General features: G+C 40.1%; 1 protein-coding gene across 1 annotated transcript in view; it reads left to right on the plus strand.

Annotated features, from left to right (window-relative positions):
• The first annotated feature begins 1,446 nt into the window (after positions 1–1,446).
• ubl3a (ubiquitin-like 3a) overlaps positions 1,447–16,595 on the plus strand; it is a 46,258-nt gene continuing 31,109 nt past the window's right edge. The window contains exon 1 of the mRNA XM_087807252.1: positions 1,447–1,991. Within this exon, the coding sequence (XP_087663378.1) occupies positions 1,956–1,991 (36 nt within the window). The 5' untranslated portion in view covers positions 1,447–1,955. The remainder of the gene's footprint in view (positions 1,992–16,595) is intronic.

Genomic DNA, 16,595 nt, shown 5'->3' on the forward strand with positions numbered 1-16,595 from the left:
ATCGTGTTAAGTACGTCTTTACATGTTTTGTAATAAAATAATCTATAAGCTGCTTTAAAATGTGTTTTTGTCGCCTGTTGACCATAAAAAAAACACATTTATTTTCGTCTTGGTTCTAACTCACTGGTGAACTTTTGGTTTTCGACTTCGTCATCGTCGAATAAAGTTGACTCGTGAAAAGCTGAGACCGAGCAGATGATTAATTGATCGGCGATAAAAGACACTTGAATCATCTGGTCTGTGTGATATCTTTGTGGCACTCCTTCACCTTTGACACTCTCGTTGTGTAGCGACGCTCACGTGACCTGCCGCTCTTCATCACGGCCATTGACAGAACGTTAGGTCACGTGCAGGAAAACAAGGGCCTGGTGACGACGACCTTGGTCATGACAGGAAGTGAAACTTGTCCATCTGATGTCTGTTGATTCTGAGGAAAATGTTTTTCTCTTCACTTGTCAGTAAAGTCCACTTTAGTTCGGTGACTGACGCCATGTTCTGCGAGGGACAAGAGTCAAGCAGCACACGGGGAGAAATATTCAACCCGGATATGGATACATTTCTCCTTCAAAATAAAGCTCCAAGAAATGTCTGACATTCAAAACTGTATTTCCGTGTGTTTCTAGTATCATTGAAATACATTTAAGTATTGTTTTATTTGCTTAGTAACAAACTTTGCTTAAATTCCAATTGTTATTGGGTCGTTAAACGTCGATTGTAACACATTCACACAAGATAAATAAAGTATTTTTGATGTATTATTATGTTGAAGTTGTTGTAAACAAGACATTTTGCTATCATGTTAATTTTAAATAAATGGCTTTAGATTTTACGATTCATAGAAAATTAAAAAACACGACAGACGTTAAGATTAAACTCGTTTTCTGCCACTTTTCTTTGTATGCCTTTTCACGCTTCTTTGGACACCCTGGAAAGAACGCCAACATTCACACACACACACACACACACACACACACACACACACACACACACACACACACACACACACACACACACACACACACACACACACACACACCCCCCCCCCCCCACACACACACACACACAAACAGGAAACCGGAGTGCCCGGAAAGAATAGATAAATGTAGATAAAACTTAAAAATATTAAATATTGCTGTTAGGAAGTCAGAAAAATGTCGTTTTTTCGGGCGTTACTTAAGAAGTTATAGATTAAGAAATAAAAAATAAAAAAGTCAAGCCATCTATTAGTATAATCTCTGATTTAGTGTAGCTGATCCTCATCCTCGTATATTCATCCACAGCCCTGGTCCGCTCTGTTGAGGTAGACAATGAAAGATTTCGATTAATAAACACCAGTTAAGCCTGTTTTGGATCAAATATCGCGTTCGATGCCACGAAAAACGAGCGAAGCGCTTTTATTTTGAAATCTCCAACCGGACGCAGTGGAGTGGTCGGTGCGGGCTCGACGGCGCTGGTGAAGCCAGATGACAGCTGAAGGTGTAGAAAACACCGTCCGAGGATTTTAACAACAACCTCCGATAAACTTCCATTTTCCAAGCGATCCCGACACTCGCCGGGTCACTGTCAAGAACCGGGGCCAGGAGGCGGCGGTTCGGACTCCGGCGGAAGTCGTTCTCGTTTCACCTTGTGGATATTTTTCCTTCTTTTTTTTTTTTTTTTTTCTTCTCCTCCTCCCAGCGAGAAGAGCGACGGATGTAGCAGATCGTTCCTTCATATGGCGCAAACACCTTGAGCAGAAGCGGGATCTCGTCGGTGCTCGGAGGGTCTCCGGGGGCCCCTCGCCTCCACACGCCACTCTCACACCCAGGAGCCTCCAGGAGGAAATGGTTGAGCAATAAAAGGAGGAAGGAGCCGCACGTCCTGTGACGACCTCGCAGAGAGAAGAACATCCAGCAACACTTTATCTCCACCAGGGAAGGAAGGAGGAACTGCTGGGACCCCGAGAAGCGAGCACGATGACGGGCAGCAGCAGCAGCACCCCGGCAGACATGGTGAGACACCTGCGCTAACTTTACCTGGTTGTGTTTTTTTTTTGTTGCTCACCTGTGTCATGTCGTTTGACACGCGCGGCTGGTGGTCGATGTTCTCGACCTGGAAACACTTCACTGTGATAACATCTAAAAAAAACACATTTAATTTCCATTATAATCGCACGTTTGAAATAAAAAAAACTCATCAAATCTTGACTTATTGTTAACGTGAATGTGAGCTAAGCCAGAGGACAGAATAAAAAAAAGGATTCTTGAAATGACATCTACGAAATAATAACACGTTAAAAACCCAAATTTAAACGGAATTAATGACCCAAATACACCTAAATTCAAGAGAAACAATAGGAGGAAAAATATTTCTTTATTCGTCCAACATTGGAGAACATGAAGTTGTCATAGCACCAAAAAAAAGATACTATACACATTATATTAAGACATACAATACACATCTAAACCCTAAAATAATGATGAATACCTCGACAGTACAAACAAAAATAACAATAAAAAAATAAAAATAATGATGAGTATATCAACATTAGTACAAGAAATATTTTTTAGAAATGTAAACACTACATAAGTACAAAAGTGTGTGTGTTTAGAGGGTTTATAAACAATTAAAATGCATTAAAATTATTTGTGATTTTAAAATGTAATTATACTTAAGGTTGACTTAAATAAACACATAATACGTATGAAATGAAGTGAAAACACAACAATAATGCAGATAAAATGTTAGTTTCAATACCGGGACAATAAAAACGAAAATAATAATAAAAAAACTATAATAATGATGAATATATCAACATTAGTACAAGAAATGTTTTTTAGAAATGTAAACATTACAGAAGTACAAAAGTGTGTGTGTTTAGGGGGTTTATAAAATGCATTATAACTATTTGTAATTAATAAAATATAAATATACTAAGAAAAAAACAGGTATGAAATGAAGTGAAAACACAACAAAAATGCAGATTTTAGTTTCAACACCTGGACAATACATGTACATGTCTCATGTTACAGTCACAGGGCGGCTCGTGGTTCATCTGGTCTTGGTAGTTCCAGGAGCTCGGACGTGGGTTCCTGCCTCAGATGAAGAGGTGGACCTGCTGGAGCAGAAGGTGCGACGTCGCCTCACGTCAGCATGAGTCAATAGAGTCAATAGAGTCACGTTAAAGTCCCCGAGGATGAACTTGAGTCCCATTGCTCAACGACACTTACGGGACCTTCGTGACTCATGTAAATTAATGTGAAGTCAAAAACAGGAAGTGACTTATTAAACCAGACCTGGTGCAAAGTTCAGTCCCATGACTGTATTATGATGGCTAACTAGTTTAAATGATTGATTTCAACTAATCATAAAACCATAAGATGTTTACTTGTTTCTACTGTACGTACGCACATTAGAACATACAGTCTCAGCACATATTGAAAAAACAATAATAATATAAATAAATGAAATAATAAAAAAACAAACACAGCAATAATAGTAGTAATAAATAAAATTTCATGAATAATTCTAAATATATCGACGACAATAACATTAAAAATAATAAAATAACTGGCTTGACGGCCCCTAACTACAGTGTGTAATGTGGCCCCTTTAAAACTATGAAAGTCAGGTTTTAAAATTAAGATTAACTCAAGAAATAGAAACATTGAATCAAATATGTGTATTTATAACAAAACACCCGAATCAAAACTTACAATGTATTTTTGTTTATTTACAACGTTATTTTGCTACTTTTATTCTTCTTTGTCATATATTCTAAAATAAATTTGATGTTAATTCAAGAAAACATGGATTTTTTCACTTTTCTTATTATATTTTATGTATAATACAACAACTTTATGTAGTTTTTTTTTAAACTTAGTTAGTTTTTTACAATTTTCCTTCTTTTATTGGCTTGACGGCCCCTAACAACAGGTACAGTAACTAAAGTGGCCCTTGTTTTAGGGAGATTTGTCTTTTAAACTAAAGTTGAAGGCATCTAAGATGAATTCAAACGTTAATTATTAACTGTGACTGTAACAGTAATTACTCAGTCATGACGATGTAACAAGTTCATGTCTGTCGGGTCACGTCGCACCCGAACCACCATCCATCAGGACTTTTAATGAACCCCCATCGGAAAGTGAACCGACAACTCTTGCAGCACTTGTCGTTCACGACGTCACGTTTCAGGTGCGGATTATTTGAGTGGATGTTAAAACTGAACCACCTCATGTTTATTTAATGCCTGACATTTTCCAGCAGTGCCGCCCGCAGCAGAAAAGTAACTTTTTAAAAATCCGCAGTTTAAAAAAAAAGAAGGCGACGTGAACGTGATCCTTGCATTGACCGGTCTCGGACCACGATCGTATTCTTGACTGATCTCCGCCTCCTTATCCGAGCTCGTCGTCGGGTGATCGTCACTTTCACGACCCCTTGTGACCCTTCTTTTGTTCCCGGGCCCTGCTTTATTTACTGCAGTGGGAGAGCGTGAAGCGAGTCGTAAAGATGGCATCGACCTCCCCGAGCGAGATACCGTGCAATTAAAATGTATTCTTGCTGCGTTTGGATGCAAATATTCTCTCTCGCGTTCTCGGTTCTGGTTCAGAGAAGCAGCTCGAGGTACTTGTTAATGTTCTACAGGAGCATCTTTTATATACTGTGCGTCTTTGTCATGGTGTGTGGACTTACAGCCCTTTGTGAGTCTGGCCTTCATTCTTTGTGTCGATCGAGATTCTTTACCTTAAAGGGAACGCCTGCTTTTTTTTTTGCAACATCGAGCCAAACAAGTGACTCATGTTCTTGCTTAACCACCTCAAGATCACACCATCTAGTGTTCATCCTACCCTTGATACCATTGGTGGGTCCTACTGGTCAACTGAGGATTCAATCAAGAAACTGAAATCGAAGCGGTCTCTTAAGAAGAAGGTCAACACGAAATATTACGTTAGGACATGATACAGTAGGTTTACTTCTACCAAAAAAAAACACCACCGTGAAGTAAGAACCTTTGCCTGGAGCTGAGACCGAAGAATGTAGAAAACCAAGTTGTTACGGCCTGTCTTTTGGTGACGATGCTTCTGGAAACCCTTCTTCAGTGTTAGCAGGAGTCACAGTATAGTCTAGGGTTCCAAGTTGGGGATCTCTTAATGCGCATTTACACTACACAGTTCCAGCCCTGCTCGACCCAACTCGACCCTGTTGTGTTTCCACCGACCTCTGAACCCTACTCGCAGATGGCTGGGCCATCAAAGCGCCACGAAAACCTAAAGGCAATGGTGTTCTTGGAAGACCAAAAAGGTCTTGATCGGGTCCACTGACTTTTCGGACTTGTTTTAGGGAGTCACGTTGCTGACCCATCAGTGGCGTCAGTGTCTGACCCGTCAGTGGCCAGCAGTCGGTCGACATCTGACTTTTAGTATCGACTCGACTTGCTTGGCATCAGAACTAAAATGGTATTCGACTTATGCTGGTGGACACTCAACAAGTCCAGTAGGGTTGGTTCAAAAGAGCCATGAAGTGTTTGGTGACTGCGCTTTTGGAAACCCTTCTTCAATGTCAGCAGGAAAACCAGAGCTAACGCCTCACCTGTTCGACACAGAACACTCTACAGCCGAGTGGTTCAACTCTGGTATCTCTTAGTCATCCTGAGTAGGCACCGTCTGCCCCGGTGATGCCCCTTGTGGCTATTTTTAGCTGACTGGGCTCCAGCCAAGAAACCCTCAAAAGACAACGTCAGTGGGGAAGATGGTGGAGCTATTTTTACACAACTTTGTCCATCAGATCTGTCAGTGAAATGTAGCAGCTTTTCTACTCGGGGAACCATTGGCTCTGCAGTCTTGATGTTTCTCAGAAGACCAGCTTCTCCTTTAGATCCATGATGCTATGATAATGTTCTAGTTTGCTATGCTTGTTTTAAAAGGCCGTTTTTAGCTGCATTTATAAAGTTTTTAGGGCAGTTGGATCTTCTTGATGATGTTTTTACGCTGTAAGGATGTCGAATATAGTACATTGTGGTATTTTGTTAGTCTTATGGAGTAATAATAGCACTGCATCTCGCAGAGTAATATTATGGATTCTTGCAGCGTTATACGGCGCTACCGGAGTAACGCTATGGCATCTCGCGGAGTTATGCTTCGGGGTCTAGCAGAGTAATGCTAGGGTGTCTCTTGGATTAATAGTACTGCGTCTTGCAGAGTTATACTATGGCTTCCCCGCGGAGTGATACCATGGCATTGGCTCCTTTCACAGTAATAGTACGGCGTCACCGGAGTAACGCTATGGCATCTTGCAGAGTAATGCTATGGCGTCTCTCGGATTAATAGTACTGCGTCTCGCAGATTAATACTATGGCTTCCCGTGGAGTGATACCATGGCATTGGCTCCTTTCACAGTAATAGTACGGCGTCACCGGAGTAACGCTATGGCATCTTGCAGAGTAATGCTATGGCGTCTCGTGGATTAATATTACTGCGTCTTGCAGAATAATACTATGGCTTCCCGCGGAGTGATACCATGGCATTGGCTCCTTTCGCAGTAATAGTACGGCGTCACCGGAGTAACGCTATGGCATCTTGCAGAGTAATGCTATGGCGTCTCTCGGATTAATAGTACTGCGTCTCGCAGATTAATACTCTGGCTTCCCGTGGAGTGATACCATGGCATTGGCTCCTTTCACAGTAATAGTACGGCGTCACCGGAGTAACGATATGGCATCTTGCAGAGTAATGCTATGGCGTCTCTCGGATTAATAGTACTGCGTCTCGCAGAGTTATACTATGGCTTCCCCGCGGAGTGATACCATGGCATTGGCTCCTTTCACAGTAATAGTACGGCGTCACCGGAGTAACGCTATGGCATCTTGCAGAGTAATGCTATGACGTCTCTCGGATTAATAGTACTGCGTCTCGCAGATTAATACTATGGCTTCCCGTGGAGTGATACCATGGCATTGGCTCCTTTCACAGTAATAGTACGGCGTCACCGGAGTAAAGCTATGGCATCTTGCAGAGTAATGCTATGGCGTCTCGTGGATTAATATTACTGCGTCTCGCAGAATAATACTATGGCTTCCCGCGGAGTGATACCATGGCATTGGCTCCTTTCGCAGTAATAGTACGGCGCTGGCAGAGTAACACTATGGCATCACGCGGAGTAATGCTTCGGGTTCTAGCAGAGTAATGCTAGGGCGTCTTGTGGATTAATAGTACTGTGTCTCGCGGAGTAATACAATGGCTTCTCATGGAGTGATACCATGGCATTGGCTCCTTTCGCATTAATATTACGGCGCTGGCAATGCTAGGGCGTCTCGTGGATTAATAATACTGCATTTCACGGAGTAATACTATGGCGCCCTGCAGTGCAGCTTTCTAGCTAACCAACATTTTGGCTTCTTTTTAAGCTCCTGTACCACATAAAATTGGTTATTAAGTACAACCAGAAATAGTACATAAGGCGCACCATATTATGAGGCGTACTGATGATTTTAAATATGCTTTAAGGTACATGGATATCTTTTAACTTCACAAGGGTTTGATGGAGTGAAAGATGTGGGGATCGGCTTTTTACATTTTGGCCGAAGGAACAAAATCAATATAAATCTGAGAACAAGCGACTTGTGTTAAAACAAGAGTTATTGAGTTTTCAGCCGTTGACCACTCGAGGGTGAAACACATTAAAGAATAAAAGTAAATAGAAAGAGTGAGAGTCATGAATATGGATTTAATCTCGCTGCCTTCGGATTAATCTGCAAGTAAATGAACCGTGAAGAATAAATATTTTTAAAGCAGAGAGAAAATAAACAAATCTGTTTTCTGTTGACGCGTCATGTATTTGTTCAACAGTCAACAGAAATGCGATTGAATGGATAAAAGATGTATTTTCACGTTGGTCCAAGAACACGCTGCGTTAACAGGATCCAGTGGCAGCTGCAGGACTTCATCCCTGCTCGGGATGATCCCGTGAACAGCACTTAGGCATCCAGGATGTTGTGAAGTGAAGACGTGTTCCGTCTGTGGCCAAAACATCTTATCCTGCTCTAAGACCTTCGCCTGGATTACGGTCGTAATCATCTGCTGAATATTACATTTTCTCAAACGTTGTGTCGCAGATTAAATCCTTTCGCACACCATGAATCTTGGGAAACGTCTCTCTCACAGAAGGTCGTCCAGTTTTTTTTTAAGCTCAGAAATGATTAGTTCAATGTCTGAATCGGTTTCTCAAGTGCCCTTTAGCAACGCACGGGTTCCTGCCAGCTGGTTTATAGCTCAGCGCGATGGTGTGCGCGGAGGGTTTCCCTCCGAAGGAAGTATCACATTATTATTGCATCAATTATCGACGGTGTCGCGGATAAAGTTCATCTCTTCGTTTGAAGAATCTTATTTTTTTTTTCTCCCAAAGTCCTGCCGAACGAGGTGGTGTTTGTGCTCCTGTTTTTAACATCACAGAGACGTTAAGGTCGAACGTAAAACCAAGTTGTTACGGACTGTCTTTTGGTGATGACGCTTCTGGAAACTCTTCTTCTTTAGTATTTTAGTAGAATTCTTCTGCTGCGAGAATTCTGACCCGCTCCACTAGAAGAACTCACATTTCTCCTGATCCTTCAAACTCTTCACTGGCTTCCAGTTTCTTTCAGGATCATTTTAAAATTCTGGTTCTTACTTTCAGATCTATTCATGGTCAGACCTTCCATCAGTGATCTGATCCAGACTTACACCCCAGCTCGGGCTCTGAGGTCTGTGGATCAGAATCCACTGATGGTTCCTGAACTTCCAGACCAGAGGAGAGAAATCCTTCCAGACTGTTGCTCCTAAGCTTTGGAACCATCTCTGTGTTTGATGATCTACTGACTCCTTCAAGAAACATCTTAAGACGTTTTTATTTGTTCAGGCTTTTCCTTGATTTTCTGGAACTCCTGTTGTGTTATCAGTTTTATCTTGACCTTTAAAGTATATACTTTATTGAATATTGTTTTGATTGTTTAAGCGCTTTGTGACCCTGGTCTGGAAAAGCGCTCTACAAATAAAAATGACTTACTTACTTACTTACTTACTTCTTCAGTGTTCGCAGGAGTCACAGGAAAACAACAGTATCTCCATGAAACGTCGTCACCTGACCTGAATACTGAATAGTCCAGGGTTCCAAGTTGGGGATCTCTTAAGGCGCTTTCCCAACTGCACAATTCCAGCCCTGTTCGACCCAACTCGACCTTGTTGTGTTTCCACCGACCTCTGAACCCTACTCACAGTAGGCGGGGCCATCAAAGCGCCGCGAAACTTAAAGGCGACGGGGTTCTTAGAAGCCGAAAAAAGGTCTTGACTTTTCAGACTTGTGTTGGGAGTCACGGCGCTGACCATTCAATGGCGTCAGTCCGTTTTAGTTTGACTCGACTTTCTTGGAATCAGTACTAAAATGGTATTCGACGTATGCTGGTGGACACTCAACAAGTCCAGTAGGGTTGGTTCAAAAGAGGTGTTTTCGGACTGTCTTTGGTGACGGCGCTTTCAGTTGTTGAATTCCCTGGTGGCCTCGCGCAATCTATACATTGAGCTCGAGTCCCCCGAGGAAATAACTTCTTCCCGTGTGGTTGAAATCAGCAGCAGATGCACATTCTCCCCTTCTTTTTTCACCGTGACCCCCCCCCCCCCCCACACACACACACACTCTCTCCAGGTCTACAAGCGAGTGTGTATGAACACACACTTCTAAAGGCTGTATGAAGTGGGAGTGGGAGTGGGAGGAGATTGTTTGTGCCAAACGTCATGGGTGAATGAATCGGAGCGAGTGACGGAGAAAAGTCGTGTCTCTTGAGATCGAAGAATGTTTTTTCAGGGGTCATTGAAGTGGGGGGTCGGAGGGGGGGGGGGTTTGAAAACATCATGGCAACAGCCGGCGCACTCGGGTCTGGGGGTCCGGGGCTAAGAATGTGGGGTGTGTTTTTTCCACGAGCGTTAAAAAACGAAGAATAAAAGCACCTGAGCTCAAGTAAATACTCCCCAGAGAAGAACCTTTGAAGAGGAGAATCGACATCAAACACCACAGATTTGACTTCGTCCCGGCAGACCGGGGCGGGAGCGTCGAGGCGAACACACACACAAATATAGAGACTGTTACGCTCGGGTCTTCTTTCTCGACGCCGGGACACCTGCTGCGAGGATGAAGGTTCGCTTCCACCACACGTGTCAGACTTTTGACTCGAGAGCTTCAAACATCGCAATCTCACGCACAATGGAAGTTGATATCGAGACAAACAACAGACTGTTTTCCTGAAAAGTTTTTTGGTGTAAATCTAGTGTCTTAGTTGTAGTTTATATATGTCACAGTACAGAGCAGGAATCCAGTAGGATCTGGAATCCTTGTATTTGGTTTTGAATATTGTACAGATGGGTACAGTACCACTACAGTTGTCATTTTTCAATTGTCATATTTCATTTAATATTAACTAGTTATTTACTCTCTCTAAATATATTTAAAAAAAAGCTTTTTTAGGGATTTTTCTCTTTTCTGCATTTGCATATGTATAGTTAATTAACTGTTAACATACAAATATTCATCGCGTTTGTTCATTTTTGTGTTGCAATTTAACTTCCTGACACTGATCTGCAGCAGTATTTACGAAGAATGAAATCCTCTACGAGACCACGGTGATAACTGAGGACGAGAGGATACAGATGCTAATACACTTTCTATACATATAGATGTATAGATATATATATATATGTCACAGTAAAGATTGGAATCCAGTAGGATCTGGAATCCTATTGTATTGGGTTTTGAATATTGGAATTCCAATCTGTACTACTACAGACTACTACTGATCCTACTACTGAGGTAATCTGAATCAGAATTGTACCAGTAGGATTCCAGATTTTACCAGTGAATTCCAATCTCTACGAGTACAGATTAGAATCCTACTACTGTATTAGGATCTGAATATTGTAATTCCAATCTGTACTAGTACAAATGTGAATTCTACCAGGACAATCTCCAATTCTGATCGGAGAATCTGAAATTCGGATTACATCAGTAGTAGGATCAGTAGTAGTCTGTACTAGAACAGATTGGAATCCCAATATTCAAAACCCAATACAATAGGATTCCAGATCCTACTGGATTCCAATCTGTACTGTGACATATATATATATATCTATATATCTATATCTATATGTATAGAAAGTGTATTAGCATCTGTATCCTCTCGTCCTCAGTTATCACCGTGGTCTCGTAGAGGATTTCATTCTTCGTAAGTACTGCTGCAATTCAGTGTCAGGAAGTTAAATTGCAACACAAAAATGAACAAAAGCGATGAATATTTGTATGTTAACAGTTAATTAAATATACATTTGCAAATGCAGAAAAGAGAAAAAGCCCTAAAACCCATTTTTTTATATATATATTTAGAGTGAGTAAATAACTAGTTAATATTAAATAAAATATGAAAATTGAAAAATTACAACTTCCTGAAACAAAATTAAAATTTTTCTAGATTTTTTTTCAAAAAAATAACATTTTCTTAATTTACATTTAAAATACAAACATTTTGACAACATTTTTACATTTTTTTTAGCATTTATTTTGCCATCTAATGTAAAAAATACTGTCACAAAGTGCACTTGACTATATAAGTTACACTTTGGATTTCGTCCTTGAAAGCTGTATTTTATTTAAACCCCGTGGCAACATTTCAAACAGTCGCCCCGGACTCAGGGAGTCGCCGGGTCAAAGGTGGAGGTCAAGAGGTCGTGAAAACAAAAACTGAAGCGGCTCCGACTCTCCCGCCAGTGCTTCCCTCAGCAGAACCACGGAGTCGCATCCGAGCCCGTCCTCGCTCCGGCGAGGGGTCACGTGTCGGCGCCTCACGCCGGTAAACTTAAAGTGTGCCGGATCCATCCCGACCAATGGATTTCCCCGTCGATGGCGGGCGACAGGAAGTTGGGTTTCTGAGCTGGCGTCCGTCATCAGCTGGTTATAACCTCCGGCCATGAGAGCGGGAGCTGCTGCTCTCTGTGTTGGTATCGACAGCTGCTGCTGTCCTCGGTGTCGCCGTCGCTCAATGCTATCGACGCTCGTCTGCGCCAGAAGCTTCACCTATTGACGGCTTATATAACTCTGTGTTGGAGCGTCCGCCATTGATGACGCCCCCCCGCGGTTATCTGGCCTGCTTCCTTCACCCGGTTATTGTTGACTAGTTAACCAACCGCTCACTCACCACCTCTGTGAGCCAGGCTGTCTTTTGGCTCAGCCCTGAAGCGTTGGCTCTGTATGATGATGATGATGAAGATGATGATGAAGATGATGATGATGATGATGATGAAGATGATAATGATGATGATGATGATGATAGGATGATGAAGATGATGATGAAGATGAAGAAGATTATGATGAAGATGATGAAGATAATGATGATGAAGATGAAGATGATGATGAAGATGATGATGAAGATGATGATGATGATGATGATAGGATGTTGAAGATGATGACGAAGATGATGATGATGATGATGAAGATGATGATGAAGATGAAGAAGATGATGATGATGAAGATGATGATAAAGATGAATAAGATGATGATGATGATGATGAAGATGAAGATGAAGAAGATGATGATGATGAAGATGATGATGAAGATGAAGAAGATGATGATGATGAAGAAGATGATGATGATGAAGATGAAGATGAAGAAGATGATGATGATGATAATGAAGATGAAGAAGATGATGATGATGAAGATGAAGATGAAGATGATGATGAAGATGAAGAAGATGATGATGATGAAGATGAAGATGAAGAAGATGATGATGATGATGATGAAGATGAAGAAGATGATGAAGATGAAGAAGATGATGATGATGATGATGAAGTTGATGATGATGATGATGTAACAAAATGACAATTTCGTGACATTTAAAAACGCTGAATAAAAATGATCTGAATGTTTCCTTAAACAAATTTACAAACTGTGACACATTAAAAAAAAACAACTTAAAATTTACATTTAAAATACATTTTGAATAAAAAAACTATAATTTTTAGCATTAATTTTCCATCCAAAAGTGATATTTCTAAGAGATTCCGTGCAGATGATATGATCCTAGTGTGGATGACATGAAATCCAGATCAGAACCATATCATTTTTAAAGAATCCTCTACTTTATATGGTAATGATTGAGAATCACTGGTGAAGAAGGTCTCAGTGTGTCATGGACGTCGTGACGGCAGCACATGATTCATTCTGTCTCCGATGTCTCCGTGAAAGCAGACGTGTGACGGTGAACGTCATCGTGTCGGAGTGTTTTCACCGTCGACTGTTGTTCGTCCGAACGACTCTCACGGCAGGAGCAGGATTTCATTCACGTCCCTGAAGAGTTGATTTTGGGTGAAGGCCACAAGTGAACCATCCGTCACAAATGAAAGACTCCTTTCAAGAGACTTTCCAGTGTTTCCATGGCTGCTGGTGCGAGAGCTCAGCTGTGGACTCGGTTACCGTGGCGACGACTCCTGTTGTCGTGTCAGCGTGACCTCGGTCCGGAGTCCTGGTCGTACGGTGGAGAGAACACGTTTAACAAACACAATGATGTTTACGATACAAGTTTAGAAACTGCGACACCAGATTACAATTTCTTGAGAAAAATACAATCTGCTTGAAAAATTTACAATTTGAAACAAAATTACAATTTCTGTTATAAAAGTTAAGAAACTGTGAAAAAAAAATTTCCTCAAACAAAAACGCAATTCTTGTAACAAAATAACAATTACCAGAAACAAATTGAAAAACTCTGAAACTACATTACAATTTCCAGAAACAAAATTTAAATTTTCCTGAAACAAAACTACAATTTCTAGTAACAAAATTACAATTTCCAGGAACAAAATATCAATTTCCAGGAACAAAATTACAATTTCCAGGAACAAAATTACAATTTCCAGGAACAAAATGACAATTTCCAGTAACAAATTACAATTTCCAGGAACAAAATATTAATTTCCAGGAACAAAATATTAATTTCCAGGAACAAAATATTAATTTCCAGGAACAAATTACAATTTCCAGGAACAAAAGTACAATTTCCAGGAACAAAATATTAATTTCCAGGAACAAAATATTAATTTATAGGAACAAAATATTAATTTCCAGGAACAAAATTACAATTTCCAGTAACAATTTACAATTTCCAGGAACAAAATTACAATTTCCAGTAACAAATTACAATTTCCAGGAACAAAATTACAATTTCCAGGAACAAAATTACAATTTCCAGGAACAAAATATTAATTTCCAGGAACAAAATATTAATTTCCAGGAACAAAATGACAATTTCCAGAAACAAAATGACAATTTCCAGGAACAAATAACAATTTCCAGGAACAAAATTACAATTTCCAGGAACAAAATTACAATTTCCAGGAACAAAATTACAATTTCCAGGAACAAAATTACAATTTCCAGTAACAAATTACAATTTCCAGTAACAAATTACAATTTCCAGGAACAAAATTACAATTTCCAAGAACAAAATTACAATTTCCAGGAACAAAATATTAATTTCCAGGAACAAAATATTAATTTCCAGGAACAAAATGACAATTTCCAGAAACAAAATGACAATTTCCAGGAACAAATAACAATTTCCAGGAACAAAATTACAATTTCCAGGAACAAAATTACAATTTCCAGGAACAAAATTACAATTTCCAGTAACAAATTACAATTTCCAGTAACAAATTACAATTTCCAGGAACAAAATATTAATTTCCAGGAACAAAATATTAATTTCCAGGAACAAAATTACAATTACCAGGAACAAAACTACAATTTCTAGTAACAAAATTTAAATTTCCAGGAACAAAACTACAATTTCCAGGAACAAAATTACAATTTCCAGGAACAAAATTTAAATTTCCAGGAACAAAATATTAATTTCCAGGAACAAAATATTAATTTCCAGGAACAAAATTACAATTACCAGGAACAAAACTACAATTTCTAGTAACAAAATTTAAATTTCCAGGAACAAAACTACAATTTCCAGGAACAAAATTACAATTTCCAGACGCAATTATTTTTTAAATTTATTTCCTGAAACAAAATTTAAATTTCCCTAAACTAAATTCAAATTTCCTGAACCAAATGTCCAAACCCTGAAACAAAATTACAATTTTATGAAACACATTTACAAACACAGCACCGCATCCTAAAACCTGGTGAGTTGGTCAACGTGTCCTTCAGGCCACCGTACATTAGCTGCTAACCACCTGCTCGTGTCTCGTTCATAAACACTCACAGCATCATTGCTGTGTAAATCTCGTGGCTGCAGAATCACTCAGCGAACCAGCAGACGGACCATGTGTGCCAGAGAAGTGAAGAGAACTGAAGGACGTGGATCAGGGGTTTATGTCTGACCCGCTCGATAAAAGAAGCTTTTCACATGGTTGAAACAGTTCCAGCCGCTCAGACGCTGCTATCAAAGCTTGGACTCGCGTGTGGTCTGCTGACAAGTAGCCGAACGTTTGGCTGCCGGTTCGACTGTGTCGTCCTTTTCTTGACGGGCTCGGAAAATTCAATGTGACGGCGATGCTGGGAGAGTTGCTGGGCGAGCAGTCGTGAGCCTGGAGCGTTTATCTAAAGGTCACGGTGTCATCTCTGTCCGATCATCAGGCTCTCAGTTGTCAAGAGAACATCTTTTTATCTTTCTCTGATGGATGGATGGATGGATAAATAGAAAGATGGATAGATGGATGGATGGATAGATAGATTGATAATAGATGGATGGATAGATGTGAGGATACAAGGGTAGATGGATGGATGGATGGATGGATAAATAGAAAGATGGATGGATGGATAGATAGATAGATAGATAATGGATGGATGGATGGATGGATGTGTGGATACAAGGGTAGATGGATAGATGGATGGATGGATAATTAGAAAGATGGATAGATGGATGGATGGATAGATAATAGATGGATGGATGGGTGGATGGATGGATGGATGGATAAATAGAAAGATGGATACATAGAAAGATGGATGGATGATGGATGGATAAAAAGATGGATGATGGATAAATAGATAGAAAAATGTTGGATGTATGATGGATGGATGGATGGATGGATGGATAATAGAAAGATGGATGATGGATAGATAAGTAGAAATATGGATGGATGGATGTGTGGATACAAGGGTAGATGGATAGATGGATGGATGGATAATTAGAAAGATGATAGATGGATGGATGGATGGATAGATAATAGATGGATGGATGGATAAATAGAAAGATGGATACATAGAAAGATGGATGGATGATGGATGGATAAAAAGATGGATGATGGATAAATAGATAGAAAAATGATGGATGTATGATGGATGGATGGATGGATGGATAATAGAAAGATGGATAGATGGATGATGGATAGATAAGTAGAAAGATGGATGGATGGATGTGTGGATACAAGGGTAGATGGATAGATGGATGGATGGATATCTTAATAGAAAGATGGATGGATGGATGGATGGATAATAGAAAGATGGATAGATGGATGATGGATAGATAAGTAGAAGGATGGATGGATGGATGTGTGGATACAAGGGTAGATGGATAGATGGATGGATGGATATCTTAA

Source organism: Callionymus lyra, chromosome 14, assembly GCF_982586985.1.
Source record: "Callionymus lyra chromosome 14, fCalLyr1.hap1.1, whole genome shotgun sequence".
In the NCBI taxonomy this organism is placed as follows: domain Eukaryota; kingdom Metazoa; phylum Chordata; class Actinopteri; order Syngnathiformes; family Callionymidae; genus Callionymus; species Callionymus lyra.